The following is a 26,776-nucleotide window of genomic DNA, read 5'->3' on the forward strand; positions in this document are numbered from 1 at the left end:
TCATATTTAGTGACAAATTCCCACTGGAACTTCTAGTTAACAAGGTTTTTTTTAAACACAAGACTGCACAGCCAATGGTTTTCTTCCTTCTTGCAGTAAATATCCAAACCACAGGTTAGGATGTGGAAGGAGGAGGTGCCCCGGGCCGGCCGCAGTGGAGCACTTTAGTGAGCACTCCCCATTTCCCGAGTGCAGGAGTCCAGTCTGCAACAGCGACATTGGCGAAGGCAGGGATGGGAGCCACTCCGGAGGAAGCCAGGCTGCCTCCCTGGTGAACTGGACAGTGAAGACTTCCATATGCAAATGAGTCAACTACCATTCAAAGGCCTAAGGTCTGGTCTAGAATTAGACAAATGACAGAGTTGTTACAGTCTCACTCTGCCAAAAGCCTCCTATGCTTTCCACAGAGCCATTAGCAAGGGTATGCGCGCACACACACACCCACCCACCCACCTCCATCCCCACCACTCCCAGAACAATGACAAGTGTCCACAACCATGTTCAAATCAAATGATAGATTTATTATGTCTCTGTTACACAGTAAGTGAAAATAGGTCAATTTAGGACTTTCTAAGATTTGCCTGGGCTTCCCGCGGACTGAGAGGCCAGCATGAGATGCATGGGCTCACAACTCTGGACTGGTTCTCAGCCTAGGCGAGTCCTTGCACTGCGTTAGAGAACTTCAGTTAGAGAACTTCACGGTGTCCTTCAGAGCATCTTCCTCTTTTCAAATTCCTTCACAAACATGAGAGAAGAAAAGACACATATTACATTCAAGGGACCGTGACCTTCAAAGTATCATCTCTAGGACCTTGACAGATAAATGTACTGGACACTAGGTAACTACTTTCAAATCAGTCTGCGTCAGTGCCAGAGGGACAGAGTTTGACTTCTTCCTGTAAACCCCAGAGCCACAGGCTTTAATAATCCTGTCTTCACTGCAGAATTACTGCTGGGGTTGATGAGCACCACTGCTTATCCAAACCTATAACGCCATGTATGCAAATGCAACAGGCCCTTTAATAAGGCAATAAAGACTTTCCCAGAGAATAAAACTCAACACTGATTCAGCTAGAATTTGAACAAAATGTCAAAAACCTTAGAAATGCCTGAAACACACAATTGCCCTGAACAGGAGCCACACCAGCAGGCAGGCAGGAGCGACAGGACAGACCCCGCCTGCCAGTTGCAGGTGCAGAGCGGGAAGCCCTACAAAAAATGCTTGCTTTTTACCCTTTCCTGCGGTTCAAGAACACTTCCTCATAGACGGAATATGACTTTCAGAAGGCAAGGTATGCAAAGACTTGATCAAACAGGGAGTCTTTTAGAATCCCTAAGATGAGGGCAAAGTACACGCGACAGCAGAATTTTTAATTTTCTGATAACTATTCCCTTCTAGAAAAATAATTAGTGCCTATTTTCAGCTTAAGACATACGGTTTTGTTGTTAAGAGACAAGGCCATACTGAACTGTTGTCTTATCTACTTTTCTTTCTGTTTTGCCAAAGTTAAAACTCTCATAGAGCAAAGAGGAAAACAGTAAAACACAGGAGAGGGAGAGAGCCATGATATTCAAGAAGACATAGTGAGACTCGCTGCAGAGACTACAGGGACAGATCAACTGAGGATGTGGGTTTGTACCACAGCATCCTACTAGAAAGGAAAAGCAAAGACAGCTACAATGCAGCTCCTCTAACCAGTGAGCAACAGGACAGCACCACACAGTCAGTCACAGCATAGCGGTCATGGCACAGCCGGTCACGGCACAGGGCAAGGCACAGGCCCACCCTCCTCAGGTCCTGACTCCCAGCACCTTTATACTGTTTGCTTCCTTAGTAAACTGCAGCCACATTCTCGAAACAGACACCTGTGGAGTTAAGATGGCTACATTCCAATTTCCTGGAAAACCACAAACATGAAACACAGAGCTACAACCCTTCCACATCCCAGGCTGCACATCAGTGTGCCTGTGACCTCTGAAATGCTTCTGTGGACACCATGCCTTGTCACTGACAAAAACAGATACCTACATTTAATTCATTTTGGGGCGCGGGATTTCTGGGGCGGGGGGAAGCAGGGGGTTCAAGTAGGGTTTCTCTGGGTAGCCGTGGATATCCTGGAGCTCACTCTGTAGACCAGGCTGGCCTCAATCTCAGGGATTTACCTACCTCTGCCTCCCAAGTCAAGTGCAGGGTAAAGGTGTGTGCCACCATCGCCTGGCTTAGAAGGTTTACATTAGAGCTTCCTAATGCTGCAACTCTTAAATACAGTTCCTCATGCTGTGTGGCCCATCATAAAATTATTTTGTTGCTACTTCGTAACTATACTTTGCTACTGTTATGAATCGTAATGTCAGCATCTGATATGCAGGATGGTCTTAGGTGACCCCAAAAGGGTCGGAATTCCCCCTGGTAGAGAGCTGCGCAATAGGGCATCAGAACATTAAGCTATGGAAAGAGAAGGAACACAGCCCGTGTGCTCACCTTATACATGGTGGTCCCCAGCTGTGCAGGGGACATGCTGACAACAACCCCTGCACTCTGAAGGGCAGAGATCTTCTCTTTAGCGCCACCTTTTCCTCCAGCAATAATTGCCCCTGCATGGCCCATCCTTCTGCCAGGAGGAGCAGTTATACCAGCAATGAAGGACACTACAGGCTTGGCATTTGGACCCTGGAGAGAGAAAGACATTTTAAACACTTGAAGAGTAAGTCAATCAAACTGGACCTGAAATCCATGACTTGGTAAACAGGAAGTGGCTTGGGAAGGAAAAGTCCATCACTCAACCACAACACTGAACTGGAAACATTCGAGAGACTCAGCTTTCCACACCAACACAGAAGCTGCCCTGAGACCTTGATCTGCCAAGTACCGGCACTATCACCACCATGAGCTGTTCCACACAACTGAACCTTTCTTTTAATAACCAAAACAGCACACCTACCTGAAAATTCCATTTCATGACTTGTGACAATAAATTAAGATCCAAGCTCAACCAGTCATCTTGTTTGACTTCTATACAACTTCATGTCGAGTTGTTATATAATCCCCATCCTTAACAAATGTCCTCAAAGAGAAAGATGAGGGTGGTGGGCACAGGGAAGAGCCAGAACTTGGACTCCATTCCCTACTAAAGCTGTAGTTCTCGGACCAGGCCCCTCACTAATGATCTGGACCTCCTTGTATATGCAACAACATGGACGACAGTCACTAGTTCCCTCTGCTCTAAAATTCTACCGCCTAAGATAGTCGAGGCTGACTGTTCAACAAAATACAGCCCGAACACAAACTCGTTTACATTAACTATCACTGTACTAGATTTTTATATTAAAGTTTTTTTAAAGCGTATACACAGGAACCAATGGTTTCTAAGCTCTGGGCTTACATTGCAGTTGAGGAAATACTATCAAATGATTACATATCAATCCATCATGAGATAGCACACAGCAACACATGACTATATAGTCAGATTTCATAAGGAATCCAAAAAGAACAAGTCTGAAGCATAGAATCAAGAGCTTCACTCAAGGGTCACAGTTTAATAAAGCTAATAACTAACTCTTTGCTTCACTGGGAACATTCTTAAATGAAACCAACTTTCTTTTTAGCCACAGATCCCTGGACCTAGCTCACTGGTACTGCAGGTTCTACCAGGTTCTGCAGGTCTACTGTGGCTGGCTCTGGCCCTGACTTCCACAGCTCTTCCCTGATGTAGATGTCACACCCTGACTTCTCTGCACCTGGCTCCGTGCACACATGCAGCTTCACACATGTGACCCATCCCTCCCTCCCGACAGAGCTGTCTGCCTCCTCCCACATCTCACCGATGCCCTGGGATGACAGGCTCCTGAGGCTCTGCTCTGGCCCTCACAGGAGTCTGTCACACACACAGCACACTGGCTGTGCTCTTTTTCCCATGTTCTCCTACTAAGCAATGAGATCCCTGAACAGGAAACCCTCCCTCAGTTCCCTAAGCCCAGCGCCACTGCAGTGCCTGAGATAGAGAACACAGAGCAAACAGGCTCCAGTCATTCACTCATCCCCGTGGTCCCTGCACAGACTATGGGGATCTCCTATTTGTGTGGGATGACCTTCTACTTCATCTGCTCCCTAATAGCCCCCTAAAATGGCAATGCTGCTGCACCAGGGAAGGATTATAAGCTTGACTGTCAAACAAAATTACTCTCTGTCTCTGTCAATGGAGATTTCTGAAGGGGAAAAAATGGAATGAGGCAGTAGGAAGTGTGGTGAGAAATGAGGACCAAGTGATGAGAAATACAAAAAGTCTAAACACAAGCCTGGCTGTGACGGCTCAGTGCACACAGCACAGCCCAGGAGGACTCTTCCTGTCCCTCCCCATCTGCCTGAACCAACCTTCAGCAGACACTATTTATTGTTTATACCACACCCACACCATGTATGATCTGTTTTATGCAACACTTTGTCTTAAGCTGCTTAACCTTGAACCACGTACAGATCAGATTCTCCAATAAAAAAATAAATAAGATACAAACAAACTCTGCAAAACCCAACCAGAAATAATAAGTGGAAAAAATGTGTATGTTTCCCACTAAACTTGTAAACAGTCTATGGTATCAGAGTTGGGAGCCAATACACTTTAATATTAATTTAACAGTGGAACAGAGTATCTGATTTTTTTCTAAAGAGAAGTCAGTTTTTACTTAAACTTTCAAACTTTTCTGAACTTATGATAGCAGCTAAAAATCTATCCTGCTCATTTCTCAGCACTCACAGTGCTTTCTAGGAACTATGCCAAAGGGACCCTGACATGCATAAGTAGCAAGCTGGCATGTCATATGGGGCATGGATCTGAGGCGGTGGCAGGGGGTCTGCAAGGAGCCAGAACATGTGCCAAATAGGGTCTACAGTCACACTTCCACCACTGTGACACACACGCCAACGGACAACTTCACTCACTATTTCAGAAGCTGTGCTCACTCCACACTAGGCATGCTCCCCACTATGGTATGTGTGTGGCAGAGAAACGTTGTCTGCTGATGTCTCTGCAGTCAGCAAGCAGAGAGAGTGAGAAGGGGCCAGGGCAAAATAATGCCTCAAGGACTTGCCTTTAGTGGCCTGTTTCCTCCAACTAGGTCCATAATCTCCATAGTGCTACCAGCCAGGGACCAAGCCCTCCACACATTACCTTACAGGGACACTTCACATCCAGAGCACAACACCTCTGTGGAGCTGAATCCTTTCTACTAGCACAGACTAAAGCTAGCAGGGGGGAAGATCACTGAGAAGGCTACAAAGGAAAGGTTCTTTACAGGGTCAACCTTGAGAAGGACAAAGAGCAGCTATTTCCCTTGGAATTTAAAGAAAGAACACCAGGGACCTTGGATTTAAGACTCAAGTCAGGTGTGGGCTTCCACCCACGGCCTGAATGCTCTCCACTTAGCATGAGGCCAATGTATCAGCTACACACTGTGGGGTGATGTCTGGAGAGAAGGGTTCAAGGTAGAGCAGTAGACAACAGCATTATGGGAAGCAAAGAAAAGGACGAGCTCAGAATCTAGAATTATCTGAGTGTTATAGAATAGAAAGTCTAGGTTTAAAGGTAGCTTCCATGTTTTCTTGAGATATTAATGTATGAAAGATTAAAGATAATTTCTAAAACAAGCCCCGGTGTCAGTCAGCACAGAGAAATGTATTCTTCCGAACACAAACTTACTGAGTTATGTTCCTTCAGGAATTCGGCAGCATGTTCTTCAGCATGACCACCAATTTCACCAATCAGTATGATGCCTTTTGTGGCTGGATCATTGAGGAAGACATCAAGGCAATCAATAAAATTTGTCCCATTAAAGGGGTCACCTCCAATGCCTGAGAAGGTCAAAGGATGTCAGTATTAATCAAAATGTAAGGATGAACCATGGAACTTAATTAGGTCAAGAAATATTCTAACTCAGTTTTTATTCTCTGTACCCTTTCTCTTAATATTTTCAGATTGCAACACTACTCTTCAACATTCAAAGACCACAAATGACACTTGTTTCTGTTTACAATGGTGTATGTATGTAAGTAGTGGTCGGCTGGCCATCTTCACAAAACTAGTCCTCTTTACACAACCCATGAAACTACTCCACACTAACAAGTGTGCCTTGTAAGAACGTGGGTGTGTGCGGAGTTAGTCTCCCTTGGACACTTGTTCTTGATTCTACTTCTTTGAGCACGTACGTGATGAACTTGAAAAACTATTCTGACAGAGTCAGCTATCTGCATGACGTACACCACACGGCAAGATTGAACAATGAGCAAGTGTCTTTGCACAGAGGAATTCTTGACAAGTGCTGCAGAGACTAAGTTTGAAGATGCACTGTCAGTGAGCAACAGGATGGAAGCTTCCCTGGCCCTGCAGACCCCAAGTTAGGAAATGGCAGAGCCTGCACACAGGGCTCCACTCTGAGCACGTCACATTTCAGAACTTGGAAAGCAAGGAAGCAAATGTTCCCTACTCTCTGCCTGCCAATGTTTTAGTTTTTAAATTACAGACTTGTTGAGGATGAGAATGATTTTCATTTTTCAACACATCTTTCAGAAATAAAGCTGAGAAGAGGAAACAGTGTTGATTAGATGGCAGCCAGGTGTCAAGCCCGTCTGCCTCACAAGCATGAGACTCGGCGTCAGCGAATGCCCAGCCTCTGTGGAAGGGCATTATCACCTCCAGTTACAAGAACTGAATCTCAAGGCAAGTCTGTTTCAAACTCAGTTCTTAGTCTCCATGACACCAAGTGATCTTGTGCCTAACACTGTGTCCTGCAAATAGAAAGGCTTGGTTCATGTTTTCAAATTGAATTTCTTTATTTAGAGTATAATAAAAATATTGCAGGGTTCTGTTTTATAATTTTTATCATAAAAAGATACTTTTAATAGACTTTTAAAAGGTATTCTGATGATTTAAAGATTTTAAAATGAGAAATATCTAGTTTTGGGGAAGGAGGGAAAGGAGGGAGGGAAAGGAGGGAGAGAGGGAAAGGAGGGAGGGACGGACGGACGGAGGGACGGACGGAGGGACGGACGGAGGGAGGGAAAAAAGACAGGTACTCAGTAAAACCTGCTCTGACGTTTTACAGTGTCAGTGCTGTGTGGCACAGAGAAACCATGGGGCATATAGCCATCCTCAACCTTGACTCTCTGCCCAGTAAGGTACATGTTTCAGCCTTGGCTCAGAGGTGTCTCAGGGGTTGCCCAGAGGGACAGTGAGGCAAGAAATTCACTAACTACAAAACACAGAACAGCCGGGCGGTGGTGGCGCACGCCTTTAATCCCAGCACTCGGGAGGCAGAGGCAGGCGGATCTCTGTGAGTTCGAGACCAGCCTGGTCTACAAGAGCTAGTTCCAGGACAGGCTCCAAAACCAGAGAGAAACCCTGTCTCGAAAAACCAAAAAAAAAAAAAAAAAAAAAAAAAAAACACAGAACAAAACTGTGATAACAGAAAGTCAAATATGAGGAGCCATGTCTTCACCGCAAATGAAATTAGTGACGCTTTGGGCGCCATGCCCATCCCACAGCCACCTGTACTACAGTGTGTGCTCCTCAACCTAGAAATCAAAGCTCCAAACATACAGAAAACACCACACTTCAGCAGAGTAAATGTAAGATTGTAGCATCCTGTTACTAAAATGGTATCAAAGCCTCTTATAAACCATCTGGTAAGTTCTTGTCACTGTGCTTGTTCCTTAAGGATGCTCCACTCCACTGAAGACTGGCCAAGCACTCACCAATGCACAAGGACTGCCCCAGGCCAACTTGGGTCGTTTGGTGAACTGCTTCGTAAGTCAGTGTGCCGGATCTGGACACAATACCTTAAAAGGAAGGAATGAAAACTCTCAGATTGTGTGGATTAGAGACTGTGAGATGGTAATGAAACTAACATAGAATGGTTAAAAAATTCACATCTTAATCTGCCACTTTAATCAACTATATCTTCAAATGATGAAGACAAAAAAGGAAGTATTTCATTAGCTAGGGTAGTTTTCTGATGATGAAACCAATGCCAAGACAAAGAAACAAACCAAAAAAAAAAAAAAAAAAAACAAACCTTAAATCCCCCTTCTGAGACTCTTTATGGAGAGGATAATATTAATATGAACTTGATAAGCATAATCTTGCTCAGGGAAATGGAACAGACTGGCTTTAAGTACCCTAGCCAGTAAACCATAAAACAGCACTAATTGTACTTAACATTATCTACCCTCCCCACAACTATTTTTCTAAGAATTTTCACACAATATATAGGCAAGATTCCTCTGGATTCAGCTATCCTCCCATTTAACTTCCTCACTGCACTAAGCCTTTGGTGAGAGCACCTAACTTCATAACCAAGATCTATGGGAGAAGGGCAGCAGCAAGGGTGGTGCCATGCAGCAATCCATGCAGTCCTTACAAGAACAGATATGCGATGCAGAGATTCCTAATTCTATATAGCTTAACTAACTTTGGTTTTTACAAAGGATTAAGTTTTTGAACATCACATAAAACACATCAGATCATTGACTCTGAAGCTTGGACAGCTCTAGTATGCCCATGGGTTGCTGTCCTGAATCTCCTGCCTTGGGTAAGACTTTGTCCTAAGAGTATGACCTCCTATGGGTCATATAGGTAGGAGAATTCTTGTCTCACTAACACCAAAACCATGACCATCAGCTAACCTCAGCTTCAGGGCAGTATGTTCAGTCTTAGGCAAAGTTCTGTGTCTCCTCTGTCACTGCATACTCATGGGCATGACATATGTGATCTATGCAAACACACCTCTGCCCTTGGACTCAGGGAGACAAGACTGCAGATTATCCACGTGAAACAGCCACACTGGAAGCAAGCATGCCTCGACCTCCAGCATGCCACCATGTGGTTCTTTAGATGGGTTCCAAACTGTAGGTGGAGACTGATCATTTGTTTCTTGGCTGCCCAGACCACAGCTGCCTGACAATATTTCAGCTCATGGAGAACTCTGCACCAACTCCCTAGCCGATCACAACTCCTTCCCACAGCCTGGCCTATCCCTTAATGTGTTTCCTACTACTTCCTTCTTTTAAAGAACTGTGCTGTTCCTCCACTATCCTTCATGCTTCCCCACCTTTTCCTATTCATTTTGCTCCAAATGGAGCGCTTCCCTTCCACTCTCTGACAAACACGCCAACTATCCATCAAAGCCACCCAAAGTCTGAGTGCTGCTTTCCCACACAGGTCCTCCTGGACTGCCCCAACAGTACTGAGATGTGATCTGCTTTTCTCAGTCTCCTTACTGTTTCTGCTTCCTACAGCTCTTAAGAATGGGACTTATGTACCACAATGTGACCCTAAATATTTCCAAGTAAGAATAATTTTCTTCACTAAATGGATCACCATAGAGCACAGCAGAAGAACACACAGACTCCCTTCCCTCTTGAGGTCAGGGCTGGTGAAAACAATACTCAGTAGCCTCAGTGACCTATGGGTAACTATTTTGTTCTCTCTGGGTATTGTAGCAAATTCTACAAACTATTAGCAGCAGACCAAAGACTATAACACTACTTAAACAGGCACCAGGCTGTATGGAGCAGGCCCACTGGGGCTCCTGCAACCTCCCTTCCTTATGAACCACTGACAGCAGGGCTGACAAGTTCAAAGAAGAAAGTAAACAACAAAAAGTGTGATGTTTAAACTAATTCTGCAGACTACACCATCAGCAATGCCCCACAATGACAGCTGTTCCGATTTAGCACTGATAGTTATGGTCACAGGTAGAGACGAACACTGCCACCAGCTATTACTACAGACAATCAGTCAGAGTTAGCTGCACAGTCTAATTTAAGACTAGCACAGCTAACTTTGAATTGTGGATTGGCCATGGTCTTAAAGAACCAAACAAGTAACAGTGCAATCTCCCAAGGCATCCTGAGAAAGTTTGTGACATTAGTGCGAGCAAAATAAGTTTCAGATGGGACACAGAGACCGTGATGGGAAAATGTTCCCGGCTCACTCTTACCAAGTACACCTCTTGATCAGGAATAAAATTTGCCTTCCCTTGAAATGGTAGTCTCTTTCACTGTGACTCCAAAATTATTTCTAATAATTTGGGAGCTCACTTCAGGAAACTACCTCACCTGAAGGAGTACCTCAGATCCCCTCCTAGGGGAAACGCAGCCTACCAGATCCTTCTTGGTAGCTCTTGGGTACTGGGCCTCTGGCATCCTCCAAGTTAGTAAAAGAATTCAGGTTTGGAAGTCTCTGGAGTATACAGGGAGAGCCCAAGGAAAGGAACAAGAACCACTCTGTGCACAAGCCAAAGGTAGAAGGGCTATGGAGACAACAACGCAGTCCTCTGGTGGTCAGCATATCCTAAAGATAAAACTTGCCGTTGACATGAAACTCAGTGCAAGAGACCTCCATAAAGAGGGTTGAGCACAAGACAATCCAGGACGGGAAAATAACCTAGGTAACTTTCAGTTCCCTCAGAGAACCTGGGAACCCTTCTGTCAGGTCTGGTAGAAGCAACAAAGTCAGTCTTGTGATATGAGTAAATCTGACTGCCTTAGCAGATGTTGCTCAGAGGCTACTTTTCTAATTAGTACAAGTGTCACAAGGCTACCAGCATTTTAAATTAGGATTAACTACTTTAACAAATTGGTTATCAAAGGTCTTAAATTTCTGTCAACATGGGAAGTCACAGTTCCATCTGATCTCAGCCTACATAATGTTCAAGTGGGATAAAAGGAGGCCAAGCAGCAATTTGTGCCTGTGGGCGCAGGAAAGGCCACAGCACATCCAGATACAACACCTGGTTTCCACAGCTATAGCTTCTGTGAAGCCACACAGGCCAGACATCAGACTTTTAGCAGTTATCAAAGAGCATGCAAAGTAGATTGCAAGTTCATCACCCTGGAGACCAACCTTAGAAGCTAAGGAAACCAAGGAGCCCAACAGATGGAGGCTCTTGTGAGCCCAAGAGATTCTAATGGATTGATTTGGACATTTAGTAGCTTCATCCCCGCCAGAGATCAGAAGTATTTCAGGAGCTCTGAACTCTGATCTGGTTCCTGGATGATTCTAGTTACCTCTTTGGGGAGGGGGGAACGTTAAAGCTGCGATGAAGACCATAAGAGAAAACCACTTCCAGTCAAGAGAACAGAAACTCTGGCCTGGAGACAGACCCAGCATTCCAAAGGGCCAGGTAAATCTCCAAGGAACTCTCCCTAGGAAGGCGGACTCACCTGAAATCATGCTAACAAAAGCCTACCTCAGGATTAGTTTCTTAGCACATCTTAATGAGTTTGAAGAAAAGAGTGTTTACAAAAAAAAAAGAGGGCTTCATAAGAAATGTCAAATATGAGACTTTTCTATCAAATCCTAAAAAAATTGTGTTAAGGACAAGGAATTAAAATCCTTTTACCTCCTACCTTGAAAACCTTCTGTGTGAATGTTTTAGTCCCCCCACCAGCACCCAGTAAAACTTTGTTTTTTAGGCCGATAGCTTTATTCTAGGAATCTGATGGCCTGGAACAGGAACCTCGTCTCCTTGGAGTGGTGACCTGTGTGCCAGCTCTTTTCAGACTAGCCAATTGACTAAAGACTGGGAGGCGAACCCCTGCACTTCTGGTCTCTGTGTCTGCTCTTCCAAGTGCACCCTCTTGATCAAGAGTAAAGAAGAAGGCACTCTTCAACGTGAGTCATCAGGGACAGAAAATAAAACCCAACGTCATACCATTTCAGCCCCCAAAGAATAAGTTCACTCAAGACAAGAACACTGGAAGATGACGGGTGACTGGGACTCTCTACTGACGAGAACACAAAACAGCAGTCACCTCCTACAACTCTCTGGCAGCTTCTTTAAAAGTCTAACAACTTAACTTGTGTTCTTGTAAATTTTATCCAACAGAAATGAAAGTGTATTCATAGCAAGGCCCGTATTTTAGTCCTGCTCCTAACGCTCAAACCTGAAAACAGCCCAAATGACCATAGAGAAAATGGATAAACAAACGGTGGTGAATGCCACATCCAGCAGACAGCTACTGGGCCAGAAGCTGACGTTCACTACGGATACAGGAAACACAGAACTCAGAGTCTGAATGGAAGAGGAATCACTACTCTCCTCCCCAGACCATCAATGCGCCTACAGAATTAGAACCAATTCTCAAATAGATCCATTAAATTTGGGACAGATCCTTGACTCACTGTAAGAATGAATTTATTACAGTCACACATTTATTTAGTCACAAATTCCCTGTGAGCTTGAATGATAAAATTTTCACTTTTTAATCTACCAGAAAGTAACAAATTTACTCACCTATCTTTCCTTTCTTGTGAATATGGCCAGGCATGATGCCAATTTTGCATTCTCCGGGCTGGAGGAAAGTAAAGTGCAGTTTTCAGAAAAGTTCTAAAGAAAATTCTATCTCTAAAGTCTCTCTCTTTGTTTCTCTCTCTCTCTCTCTCTCTGTCTCTCTGTCTCTGTCTCTCTGTCTCTCTCTCTCTCTCTCTGTCTCTCTCTCTCACACACACACACACACACACGCACACACTCTTCAACAGACTCAAAGCTGTCTGGCTTCACAAAGACTACACTGGGCTTCCCTCATATTTTGCACTCACATTGATGACTCCAGGGCAGTTTGGCCCAATCAGCCTGGTCGTTCCCTGGCGCGTCAGTTTGTGCCTGACCCGTACCATATCCTGCTGCGGGATGCCTTCAGTGATGCACACAACCAAGGGAATCTCTGCATCAATTGCTTCATCAATGGCGGCAGCAGCAAAAGGAGGAGGCACATAAATAACAGAAGCCGTCGCTCCTGTTTTCTCTTTGGCCTGAAACATTGACCACAATTGGTTGTATCATAAATAAAATGCACTCGATAACCTGATTTGACTAGTGTCTAGGAAGGGGTCATGGTCAGGCTCTCCTCACTCTGCAGTCCATGACATGGTTAGACTCTTTTCTGTCCCCTTTGAATGTCACTGGAAATTAAAAGGTTCAGTACATCTTACCTTATAAAAGGACAGTAAACCTGAGAGCACTGCTTGATTTGCACCTGTGTTCTCTTCTCCCTGGGACTATGCACAGCATCATTGTTCCTCCCCAGACTCACTAACAAGATCCAGTGCCACCTACCCAGCTTCAGGCTCTGCAAGTCCTTAGAAAAGCCAGGGAACCCAAGAGCTCAGAACTTGGCTTTTAAGCACCCATTTTAAATCCATGGTAAATACTATTTTAAATCCATGGTAAATACTAACAAACATTGAAAGTAGACTGTTCCTTTTAATACAGAGTTAGTGTGTGTGTGTATGTGTGTGTGTGTTTGTGTGTGTGTGTGTGTATACACATGCATGCATGCCACGGCTGCCCTCAGAGGTCAGAAAAGGATGTGGGATCCCTGGAGCTTGAATTACAGGCAGTTGTCAGGAGTCCAGGTGTGGATGCTGGAAAGTAACCAAACTTGGGTCTTCTAGAAGAGCACCAAGAGCTCTCAACCTCACCACTGGGCCACTTCTCCAGCACCTAAGTGAAGTGTTCTTACCTGACATTTTAATCCATTCTTACTAGAAATCAACAAATCACACCAAGTGTAGATAAATACAAGGCAACAGAGTAAGAACGAGACTTAAATAGGCATTAAGATTAAGGTGTCCCCCTGATCCTGTGCTCTCCATGGTAAAGACCTGATCCTCCACATGTGGCCTTGGTGCATGTGCATTCTTCTACTGATCATCTGATTTTGGCGTTTTGCTTTAGTTTTTCTGAGACAGGGTCTATGTAGTGCTGGTTGTCCTGAACTCACTATATAGACCAGTCTGGCCTCGTCTCTGCTGGGACTAAGAGCATGTAGCACCCAGCCCAGCTCTCCAACCTTTCTGTGTGGCCACGCCTCCCTCTCTAATGGAAGTCCCGGAGTCACAGAGTTCAGACTGCAAGAGCAGCAGCGGCTCCCCAGCAGCCCTGTGAAGGCTCTGTACAGGAATCTGTTTCTGGGATACTCCTGGACCCCATTATCCCAGTCTACAGATGCAGATGCTGAAGCCCGGGGAGGGGTCCATGAGGCTTCCCCCTCCTCAAAGGACTACCAGCAGTTGATGTTTGTTGCAGGAAGGGGAGCTGTTTTATTCTTCAGGGCTACAGCCGCTGATAAGGTACCCTTGCTAAAAAGTAGACTCCAGTTCAGGCTCAGACAAACTACTCCAATTAAATTCAGTGGGGCACACACATGAAGACTCAAGTAGGAAGGAGAGTCCTTGGGAAGAAGGGCCTTGTCAGTGAGAGAGAAGAGGGCCACGAGGATGACCAGATGGTGCACATCTTTAGCAAAACTCATTGTACTGGATCTTACCACAATCCCAATTTCTCTAGGTTACTGGACATTCAGACAGCAAGCGACTCGCCCAAAAGGCACATGATTGAGACCTCTACCCACGGAATGCCTGTCTTTACCCACGGATTGCCTGCCTGTCTTTACCCACGGAACACCTGTCTTTGCCCTGCTGCCTTTTCTCCACAAACCCAGAAGCCATTACTTACTTCCTTCACAGTATTAAAGACGGGCAAGCCCAGGTGTGTCTTGCCACCCTTCCCTGGCGTGGTTCCTCCCACGAGTTTGGTGCCATAATCCAAGGCCTGCTGGCTATGAAAGGTGCCCTGCGAGGAAAAAGCACAGGATCCATGAAAAAGCCAGAAGGAGATAGTGGAGAAGCAAAGGCAATCTCAGCAACTTGGGAAAAGAAAACCAACCACAGCAGGTGCTCCCAGGCAGCAGCCTGCGCCTAGCACTCTCACCCACTGAGTAAGTGCTGTCAGCACTGAAGTAAACTGGCTTCTGCAAAGCCAAGAGCCACTGAAGGTCCTTTCCCATCCCTTGATATAATTGGCTGCTGATCTGAAATGCCCTGTTGCTTGTTAAAAGGCCATCCCATTTTCCCTGTTCCTCATCTCTTTGCACCCCACTTTGCCCAACTGCAAATTCAGGATGGATCATTACATTTGTCCAACCTTGGCCTTTCCCTTTAAATTATATACATAGCAAAAGCACAGCTGGCTTAATCTATTTCACCAGCACCCACCGTCACACACATGCACACACCCACTGCCAAATAGTAACTAGAGAAAACCCACAGCTGTACTAATCGGCAGTGAGGCTTTCAGACCTCCCTGACACTTCCCTGTAACTCACTTTCTCTGGCAGCCTTATTTCCAGACTCTTCCCACAACATGCCATACCACACACACACACACTGACCCATTGTAACAAGCACAACACAATGGCTCCAAAGACTGGGAGAGTCTTCCCCACTAACATTCAGGCCTCTGTTGCCTTCTATCTCAGTTCATGCCTGTTGTGATGCAACCCTTACCAAGGCAGCAAGCAGAGTCTACATGGTGAACCTTGCCATTCGCACTCCTCACACAACTAGCCGAGCCCTCTGCCTACAGTCACACACTCATTTGCTTACCTACCATCTCTATCAACAGAGCTGGCAGACATCTCTAACTGAACATACTCACACTGAGTTCCTGATCGCCCTCCTCTCAATCTGCTCCATCTGTTGATGACGACTCCACTCCCACAGACATTCAGACTAAAAGTATGATGTCACACACACCTTCTTCCTCTTAAACCCTGAATTTAGAGCCATCAGTAAGTCTCACCACTGTATACTCAAAACAGCCAGTCTCTCTCCTACCTTCTGCTGGGAACTGTGTTGGCTGACGTCACCTCAACTCCTAGTAGCTTATTTGTGTTGCTCCCTTTGAATCTATTTCCCACATCACCACAGGTTATCCTATAAAACCCGAGGAAAATCCTTCCATATGTCTAGCTCACTAAATGTGAAGTTAACATGCCATGTACCCTCACGGCAGAGCCCATACCTGCCAGCTCACAGTTACTGTCGCAAATGCCTGTCTGCGGCTTCCACATGGCAGGCATGTGCCTGCTGAAGGGTTCACTGTGCATCCTGCAGAAAACACCCCCTAGGTTCTCCACGATTCGCTCACAATCTCCTCTGGATCCTGGCTCAGACAGCAAACCTCCCCTGACCACCTGACCTAAGTCTTCTCCCCCACACCAGCCACATGGAACAGGCATACTCTTTCTCCTTCCCCCGGTTTGTTCCTCCATAGTGATTAGACTTTCTAGTACCACATAATTCAGTCATGAATTTTGCTGATGTATTTCCTCCTCTCAGCTGAGAGGTACACTCCACGAAGACAGTGGTGGCAGACACTCAACAACGACCAATCAACAGGGGAGGGTCGATATGACAGGCCCTAAGAGTATTGAGTTGATTACTTAAGTATTTAATCATTTAATATAAAAATTGTGACTTTAAGGACTTTGGAAGTTCTTTAATTAAAATCTTCACTTTATACTAGCAAACTCAGCCCTAAACAAATTAAGCAACTAGCTTGAAACTAGTGATAGATGGCATTTAGAAAGAGCCGAGTCAGTGCTCTGCACGTTCTCTGTGTGTGGTCTACAGACCGACTGATCAAGAGTGAAGAGTGAGTAAGACAAAAGGAAAAGAAAAAGACCCCAAAAGAAAACCAACAAAAGTCTAAAACAATGTTCACAAGCATAACAGTGTGACACTATTGTAATGTTTACTGTGTTTCACAAAAATACCGATTCACATTGGATCAGAAAATCAAAACCAACACCCTAACAGGCCCTTTACTCCTGAGTCTGAGAAGCAGTGGCCTGGGCTACACATCCAGTTGAGTCTGCTCTTTAGTACTGCGGTGTGACTAAATAAGGGTGCTCCGGTGCACAGGAAGCTTTTCCGCAGTTCTCATGGTCACCAGTGTAGACCAGAACCATTTCTGCAGCTCCTACGAGCCAGTAAATAACCCACAGCACCCACTGGAATGTGCACGGCTAGACTCCACTCTAACATACAAGCATTCCTGGTTTACTCCAACAAGGTGCGCACTGAGAAAGGAACTAACATGACAAACCAAAAGCTTCTATGGCACTTAGCTCAATATTCAGTCAAAAACACAACAAACAAAACCAGAAATGAGACCGTTAAGAGTCACAATTACTAAAAATGCAAACACAAGGGAAGTGAAAAGACCCAAAAACTAGCATTCAGGAGGCAGAGGTAGTCAGATCTCCATAAGTTCAAAGTCAGATGATATACACAGTGAGTTCTAGGTCAGCCAGGGCTACACAGTGAGGCTCTGTCCCAAAAAAGGAAGGCAGGCAGGCCAACGCTGAATAAAAAGACTTGAGCAAATTGTTCCCGAATGTAGAAAGCAGAGTCAATTCCAAACAGTGCTTGTATGTGGAGCACAGCTCTTACAAAGATACCAAAGGTTCAAGTGTCACAAGAATGGCATATGAAGTTCAAGGGGAAAAAAAAGTATAATGAACTTCTTCAAGAATTTGAGGGGCTGGAGAGATGGCTCAGCAGTTAAGAGGCTGTTCTTCCTGAGTTCCTGAGCTCAAATCTCAGTAACCACATGGTGGCTCACAACCATCTGTAATGAGACCTGGTGCCCCCTTCTGGCTGCATGCATGTATGCAGGTGTAACACTGTATATATAATAAGCAAATAAATCATTTTTAAAAAATAATTTGATTATATGCTAATGTAGCATACACAAAACTAGACTGTACTTGGAAAGAAGTACAGATCACACCTCCTTCCCTCAGGATGTGCAATATTACTTTTGAGGATGTCTGTATACGAACATTTGTGAGATCTGGCTGGTCTTCAGCTGGCACCCTCCAGATTCAGGCCTGGCAATCTGTGAGACTGTGCCTGCATCTGCTTTTGTAAATTACACTGGATTAGAACAATTTGACAGTACAAATGCTGTAAAAGATGTACTATATAAATACAAAATACTTGTACGTGTGTTTTTAAAATGAGACATACAGACCTCAGAAATAAATCCGACAGCAAACAGCAGCCCTGCCCTTTCCATGATCACCTCTTCACTGACAACAACTACACAGCTTTTCTAAACTGAGAAAGAAATACTGAAGTTTATCATCTCGCTCCTCAGAAAGAAAACTGAAGTACCTGTATTTTCATTGGAAGGACATATGCCAACTTAACAGAGGACTCCTGGGGAGCAGAATGGTTAGAAAGAGGGAAAGGAGACTCTTATGATGGTTTTATTGTAGAATCAATTCATAGTACCTTTCAACTTACACAAATTCTATGGCAGAAGTAGGGAGAAGATGTGAGTAGAAACCAATGAAAGCCGATTCCAATCTTAAGAGCAAGTTTGCCTACAGTCTTCTTCAGCGACCACTTGCCCCAGAGAGGGTACCCAGTGGGAAAAGTCACCTGCAGGTTCATGGGCCCACACTTTCCCGGAGCTCTCTACATCTGTGCATTTCTTCATACTGAGCTGTGGATTCTATGTTTAATACAAGGTTTTCTCTACAATCTGTTTACCTAGTACTCAAAGGAACAGAAGTCTCTCGCAGTGTTAAAGGAAAACCAGGAGTCCTGTACTTGCGAGTCTCCGACACTGTCACCCCTGTGCATTCTCAAGCTACGTTTAAACACAATCACCATCTCACAGGCTTATGACACCTCCTGCCTTCCTAACACACGGCCCTTTCTGAGCTAAAATATAGTTCTACTACATATAGTACTATTTTTGTGTTAATAAAAACAATTTTTTTTACATCTTTAGTATGCACTTTAATAAAAATGTAGATGCACATACCTGCTTGCCAGTGAAACCCTGGCAAATGACCTTCGTGTTTTTGTCAATATAGAGATGCTTCCAGGAAGCTGTATAAGAGCTGTGCCGTATCCCATTCTGCTGCACTGAGAAGTGAAGAAAAGAGGACACGTTACAATTTTCCCATACTTTTGAACCATGAATGAAATTTAATGACCCAAATTTTCCAAAACTGAACTTCTAACACAAGAGCAATGCTGTGACCACTTCCGGAGACAGGTGCACACCAGACACAAACTAGAAAAGCAAACACAAGCGCCTATCCCTTGTGACGGAGAAGCACAATCTTCTACTACTTTCTGAACAGAGAAAGAAAAGCTGAAATTTGTAATTTTCATTCCCAAGGGAACCTGGGATTCAAATTTAAGGGTTTTAATTAAACTCTGAAATTATTCCTTATGTTTACCAAGTGCAGCAACCCGACTCTGCCATAAGCCGCCATACCCATGAGCACCAGGGGAGCTGGGGCACCCTTGAGGAATGTAAGAGCTACCTTACCCATGCAGGAAAGGCTAAGTCACGGGATAAATCTGCCTAAGATGCAACCCAAGATCACTTAGTTTGAGCCCTTCTGATGTAGGCGCAAACGCCTACAATTTCTAAAGTAGATGAGAAATATGAAAACAAACCAAAAAAAAAGCCACATTCCTAAGTTATGCTTGGCAACCCACCTCAAGAGAGACTGAGAAACCTAAGTAGTTACTATAACCCACTCCTACTTCAAAAATCAGTTAAAGAGCACATGACTCACAATTAGGAGTTGCCTTCTAAACCTTCAGACTCTTAGCCTGTCTTCTCTATGGCCCTCTTCAAAGCAGCCAAGCCGTCTTCCTAACTCAGAGGAGCCCATGAGAGCCAGAGCAAATCTATCTCCTCAGGTATTTCTCAGCGCCTTCCACCACTTCTGAGCACTTTCCTCCTTCCTAGTGCTCAGACCTCAAGTGCACAGCTGAAGAAGCACCTACTAGAAGGGGTGTCTGGAGAGCCAATCCTCCAGGAAAGAGACAGGCTCAGATGTCAGCCTGACCCTCTAGGGAAGAAGAGTTCTGCTTGTACACGGACAGCTGCACTGCATGTACAGACAGCTGCACCACAAGGACACAGACAGCTGCACCGCATGTATAGACAGCTGCACCACAAGGACACAGACTGTTGCACCGCAGGTACGCAAACAGCTGCACCACAAGGACACAGACATCTGCACCACAAGTACACAGACAGCTGCACCACAAGGACACAGACAGCTGCACCGCATGTACACAGATAGCTGCACTGCATGTACACAGACAGCTGCACCGCATGTACGCAAACAGCTGCACCACATGTACACAGACAGCTGCACTGCATGTACACAGACAGCTGCACCGCATGTACGCAAACAGCTGCACCACATGTACAGACAGATGCACCGCATGTACACAGACAGCTGCACCGTATGTACATAGACAGCTGCAGCCCTGAACCAGACTGTGCTAAACAAGGGGCCATGCTGCAGTCAAGTTCTGGCTCCCAGCGAACAGCCAAGCACCTGATCTGAGCCAAGAGATCCCACAACAGGACTCAAGGCCTAAAAGGCTGATCCCACTGCACCGTACAGCAGAGCCCAGGGATGTTACTCAGATCATCTTTGCCCTTAGTTCACAGATTTACCCATAAAGGCCATAAACAAGAAATACCACTGATGATAGTCATAGAGGAACTTACAGTGAGATTCTGAACTTTACTAATAGAGAAAACAAACACACTAAATTAAACAGCAGGCAAGCAAGAAAGCCTGAAGGTGGCCATGATTATGCCGATGATGAGAGCTATCAGGGCCACAACCTGGGCCAGCGTAGCTTTGGTACTGTTCCCAGGAGCAGCTGAGATCACTCCTAGGAACCAGACAGGCTTGGGCTAGTGTTCATGCTCTGTGGTCTCCAGCAGTGCAAACCAGGGCAATGCTTTTCATCTCTTTAGCCTTAGTGTTCTCATCTGTAAAAGGGCTAACAGCTGTGTACAGGGAGGGTGTGCAGTTACCACTAGAAAACACAAACATTTACATGACAATTTATAACAGTGGCAAAATTCCAGTTACGAAGTAGCAACAAAAATAGTTCTATTGTTAAGGGTCACTACAACATGAGGAACTGTATTAAAGGGTCGCCGCATTAGGAAGGTTGAGAACCACTAGTCTAAAGAAAGAACATAAGGTTTGCACTCAAAATCAATTAAACCCACCCAGAAATGCTATCTATGTACATTCTTTTAAAATGGCAGAGAGACAGACAGACAGACCGGTATCATCATCAGCGTGGGAGGTCAGAGAAGAGCTCTGGAGACTCAGTTCTCTCCTTACTTCTTTACCTGGGTTCCACAGATGGCGCTCAGGTCATGAGACCTGTGTGGTAATCCATCTCCCTGGCCTGCCCTCGTGCACATTCTACACAAATAAACCTCTGCAACACAGACTGTGAAGCATTCACATAGAAACTGAGAATCTTTTCATGGAACATTTGGACATCTGTAAAAATACAGATACTATTATGTCCCTCATTGGCTGATGTAAATAAGTTTATAAGCCGCATGTAGAACAGTGGCTAGGTACAGTATGTGTGGATTTATAAACTGCGTGTAGAACAGTGGCTAGGTACAGTATGTGTGGCTTCACTAACCATGACCTTCCTAGCATTAGTATCCCTGCTGCAGAGTGAGCAGAGCAAACTGCTCTAAGAACCAGTGTGGCAGCTATCCACCAGGGGCTAAAGTTCTTAAGACAAGACTCAAGTCCTACCCACAGAAGCCTCCTGGGTCTGTAAGAGAACCAAATGTTAGCGAAGACGCACAAACTGAAATAAGTAAACTGCCAAAGGAAAAGGACTGGGTGCTGAGGAAGATGCTTTCCACGGAGGTGATGGGTTTGTCAGTCCTATCTCCTATAGGTAGCGGCTGTATTATAAAATGCCCGGGGCTATTAATGCTGCAATATATAGCCAAAGAGTCCTGCCAGGTGGGACTAAGCAGGGCCTTGTGTGACCAGTGCATCCCTACTCAATAACCTGATTGCTTATGAAAATACTCTTCAACTCAACCCTGAAAACTATGTCCCTGTTTCTTCTTTACTGGTATGTCTGAATTCATGAATTCAACAGGGGTAAACTTTAACTGTACTGGCCCACCTGCCGCTGATTTAACAAAGTGACTTTGAACAAAGTAACTAATTACAACAAAAACCAGTTCAGCTCACACTTTAAGCAGTGGTTCTGAGCATAACCCCTTTTGGGGGGGTGGGGAGTCAAACCACCCTTTAACAGGGATCTCATATCAGATATCCTACGTAACAAATATTTACACTACAATTCATAACAATAGAAAAATCAGTCATGAAGTGCCATAAGCCCCAATAATATTATGATTAGGAGCTGAGAACCACTACTTCAGAGCGGCCTCACCTGCTCAGCCGCTGGTAACTAGAACATGGTGGAAGGGCAGCAAGGGAATAACACAATGCCAAGGTGCTGGCCAAGCACATGGGACAGCCATGCACAGCAGCTCACTCTCAGGAGTAACCCAGACTAGCAGAAATCTCTTCTAGGCACCGTGATCACAGTGACCTGACCACCTTCCAGATCTCACCACACTGGAGACACCTGCCATGAGAACTCTTGGGGGACACTCAAGTGTGTCCTAAACATAGCATTAACCATGAATTACATAGGCAAAATACAAGTTACAGTGGTCCCCACATGAAGAGACCTTGTTGTGTGACAAAACTTTCCCAGGGAGACACAACTCACACATGTACTTAACCCAGATAGAGAGCCCAGGGCAGACTAAAATAGAAACACCAACAAAATGCAACTGGGTGAACCAATGAGTTTTACTGGGGTTACTTTCAGGAATATGGGTGAGGGGTTACCGACAGGACTGGAAATGACTCAAAGACAGACGTGCCACCAAAGCCTGGTGGCAGCATGGGAGACAGTCACAGCGCTGGAAACCTGGAGCACACTGCACAGTCAGCAGGCGGCTCAGCGGCTGGAGTGTGCTTTCCCGGTGCCGAGGTTGGTCTGAACCTCTTCCTGGCAGGTTGCCTGCTTTCTGCTTTTTCCCAGAAGCCAGCCTGTTCTCTGAGAGTCTCTGTGGCCTTGCTTGTCTGACAGTCTTTGTAGCCTGGCTTCCTTCTGACTGAGGGGGAGGCTCAGTTTTTATTGTTTACTCTGACAGGAAGGAGCCTCCTGAAGTTGGTCAGTTTTAGGGCCTTCCTGAAGCTATTTTGAGTTGTTTACCATTCCTGCTTAAGGAGCTTTCCAGCAGGATGGTATTTTATCGGCAGAGGAAACTTATACAACAGACCTACAATACATGGGAGTACCTTAGCACCCACTCACCCCACATCCCTAAGCAAAGCTCTGTATTCACTTATCTTAATGACACATTCGATACTACTGCCTTAGTTGATCACAGCACCATGTTTCATGAAATCTAAAACACTCCTCATGTTTTAAGAACTAAGTGTAAACAGAAGAATATATGTTGAATGTTTTATAATGTATCAACAATGAGAAGACATTCCAATTTTGTGAATGTTATAAAGGAAAAATCAATAAATGGGTCTAACACGACAAAATATCTGTCAAGTGGCAAACTCAAATTATTCTCCTATATCTAGGAGAAATCATTTTAAACTTCAGTGTTGCCATAAAGCAACTAAGAGGCCGGAAAATCAAGTTACTTTTCTCAGGGCTACATCAAGGAAGGCATTTGCATACAGGCTTCTATTTCTGAAATAAAGGCTGAGTTCTTAGACACAAACAGCAGTAGAGACTAGAAACGGTAATATCAACTGTTGAGTATCTCTTATTCCACACACTTCCAAATGCTTCTCTGAGTAACTTGGCAAAGATATAAGAAAGGCAAGTAGTTCCTGTGAGCAGGTCACTGAACATGCCGAAATCCTGCTTCTAACAAGAAGGATCAAGCGTTCCAAGACACACTGCACAGTGCCAGCAGAGCTGGATTCTGAGATTCCTTGGACACTACCTGGGAAATTCTCAGCGTTTGTTTCCTCATTTGCCAAACAAAACATTAGAACTAACCAGATTATAAAGTCTACTTTCTGACACCAATACCGTAATTCTAAGGATCAAAATATTACCTGCTCTTACTAACTATTCTGAAAATATGATCTACAGAAACTCCCAACTGATACTTTAAAAAATCCTACCACACTTTAGGTTTCTTTTAAAACTTCATTTCATCCTCAGTGGTGTTTATAAAATCTTACACATTCTCATCAGAAATGATTGTCATTTCCCATTTATCCATCCTCCCTACAGCAACAGGATTCTTACCCTTCTTTCATGAGCCATAAGAGTGTGGGATGGGCAGCTGAGCATTTCTCAATTGTCCTCCAACAGGGCCCTGCAGCACCTAGGACTGCTTACCTTTTTATCTTTTTTAACTTAAACCAACATTGCGAAACTTGGGACCTCAACACATAAAGTGGCATCAGCTAACATTTAAGGGTGGGAGATGGGATTCCTTATCATCTCTAGTTATTTTAACCTAAGTAATTTGTGACTTTCTAGAAGAAGAAGAAAAGGAGGAGGGGAGGAGAAGGAGGAGGAGGAGGAGGAGGAGGAGGAGGAGGAGGAGGAGGAGGAGGAGGAGGAGGAGGAGGAGGAAGCAGCTTATAAGGCAATGTGGCCACTGCAGTGGCCTGGGAATGTGGCTGGTGTGAGAGGATCTGAGGTCTGCCAACTCAGAAGTTTTCAACCGTTAAACAGTCATTGGCAACCTTAGTTTAGGTGTTGGACCCCTCAGAGCTCTAATAACATAACTCAGACCCAAGACGACTCCGCAACAGAAAGCTAAGTAGATTTTAGGCTTTCAGTCTTGGGAGTCTAAGAAGAAAGCCCTTTGGAGTGAGGATTGCCAAGTTTTGTTTAAAAAATGAACTTAAGGAACCAGATTATCTAGACATTCTTCTGGAGATGCTTCCATTAAGACAGCAGACCTTCTGGATGGAGGCCTGGCTGTTTTAGAGCCTTGGACCAGCAAGACCTCAGGAGAGAACACCAGTGTGTAGGTGAGCACACTCTGCTGGGCGTTCCCATCGACCAGACTAAAGTGTACATCTGGTCTTTCACATCTTAACCCACAAACGATTCCAATTAAGTTGGATTAGCCCAATATCCAACACACTAGTGTTCAAACCGTCCCGACAACAGCAATTATACTGGTACAAATCCCTCCTTTCCTTCTATCTAGAACACATTTTGTATCCTTTTAATCGTTCAAGAAAGAGCTCCAGAAAACTTACCCCAAATAAACTCAACTCTTTCCTATTTGGCAAAGCTTTTGTCCTCTAACGATTTGGCAATGAAGTACAGCTACTGTGTGCACACTTATCCTTGAACACTTTTAGGATACTCAAGAAAGGAACTTAATCTCACTATCTGATGCAAGAAGAAGCAGAAACAAAGTGTAAACAAGGAATAGAGGGGAATACTTGTTGCCGGAGGGTCCACTCACAGGTTGTCATCTGACTCACTGATTCTGCACAATGAAACCAAATCATTCACCAGTTTTTAACATCTCTTAAATCTGGATGTATCTGACAACCAATGGCTCATCACAATTTTAACTGGCAATCATTTCTCCTGCATTTCACAAACCACGCTTTCTCGGATTCATTGCAATATGCTTCTATTTTCATGTGACTGGAAACATTACTTCAGAAGTCTTTTCATTTGGATGATTGGCTTTCGTCTGTTTTGTTTTCTAGACAGGGTTACTCTGTGTAACAGCTCTGGCTGTCTTGGCACTCTGTAGACCAGGCTGGCCTCAAACTCGCAAAGATCCACCTGCCTCTGCCTCCAGAGTGCGATTACAAGCGTGAACCATCACACCCGGTGAGAAATCGTTTTTTAAAAGGACTATTATACAAGCATGAATGGATTAGCGAGACTACAAACAGGATGTGAACGATTCCAAGGTTGTCCTGACATACTTAACACAGAGACTTTGGACGCAGCAATAATTTTCAAGAGTCAGCATTACTTAAGAGTGGCAACCCTGGGAGATCAGTTCTCAGACTGTGGTGTTCATAGAGCCTAGCTAGCAATTACTAGTGAAAAACACATTGGTGGCTGCCAACCCTCAGCTTCTACGCACCCACAGGGTCATGCAAACTCTGGTCGCTGAAACCCCCTTTCCGTTGGCCCTACCACACAACGGACCAGTTAACTCCAAGTTGGTACAGGGGATAGCCTCTTCAACCCTAACGCTCACTCTCCCAGCAGAGTTCATCCCGGACCTCTTCTTCACCCTTGGCTCCAAAGAAGGGCCATCCTAGACGCCACCTCCACCCCGCCACTTGCCACCGTAGAGGCTAGAATATGTTCCCGGGTCTGCAGGACGCCCTACCCAAAATCTGGCCTCGACCGATCCACCGCCCGATCGGACAAAGTTCCCTCCACCCCCGAGAGCTGCCACTGGGGTCTGACCCCGTGGTTCCCTCGGCCCTCCCGAGGGCCCGCCTGGAAGAGCCCTGCTACAGCCTGAGGCAGGACGTGGAGCCCGAGAACTGCGGAAAACTGGAGGAGAGAGTCCAGGCACGACTCACGGAGGAAGGTGCGCGAGAGCAGGCGGGCGGCTGCGAGGCCGTTGCTGCCGGAGACCATGATCGCGGTGGCAGCTGCAGCAGCTAGGGCTGCGGTCATCCCCCAATGACACTCCCAGGCCCCCGGAACCTAGCTAGCAAACCGCTTTGCTCGCCGAGAAAGGTGTCCAGAATAGTAGCCTGAATAAATTTGCTCTCCTTTCGGCCACCGATAGTCACAGAAGGGAAAGAAAAAGAAGAAGGCGGTTGGAAAAGCAGATGGTAGTTCAGTTTCTCTCGAAATTTGGATTTAGGTAACCGTAAGCATAACGGCAACGTTGAGGACACCCCATGCGAGGCCCGGTTGGCGCGTGGAATTGTGGGAAATGTATTTTTTTGGGGTTGACGGCATGCGGAAAGGGAAGCTGTAGTATGTTCTGGCGTGGGCACAGAACGACCACAGGGACAGGGAAGCACCACCACAATGCCATGTCCCAA

The 26,776-nt window shown here is 45.2% G+C and overlaps 1 protein-coding gene across 1 annotated transcript; it reads right to left on the reverse strand.

Annotated features, from left to right (window-relative positions):
* Positions 1-500: 500 nt before the first annotated feature.
* On the reverse strand, positions 501-26,473 carry Suclg1 (succinate-CoA ligase GDP/ADP-forming subunit alpha). The gene is made up of 9 exons (XM_057780200.1): positions 26,303-26,473; positions 18,676-18,779; positions 14,512-14,628; positions 12,594-12,806; positions 12,289-12,346; positions 7,745-7,828; positions 5,694-5,845; positions 2,483-2,671; positions 501-735 (listed from the first exon to the last, which is right to left on the reverse strand). The coding sequence occupies exons 1-9, from the start codon at positions 26,397-26,399 to the stop codon at positions 709-711; spliced, it is 1,041 nt and encodes a 346-aa protein (XP_057636183.1). The 5' UTR covers positions 26,400-26,473; the 3' UTR covers positions 501-708.
* Positions 26,474-26,776: the final 303 nt, after the last annotated feature.

This window comes from Chionomys nivalis, chromosome 1 (genome assembly GCF_950005125.1).
Source record: "Chionomys nivalis chromosome 1, mChiNiv1.1, whole genome shotgun sequence".
Lineage (NCBI taxonomy): Eukaryota > Metazoa > Chordata > Mammalia > Rodentia > Cricetidae > Chionomys > Chionomys nivalis.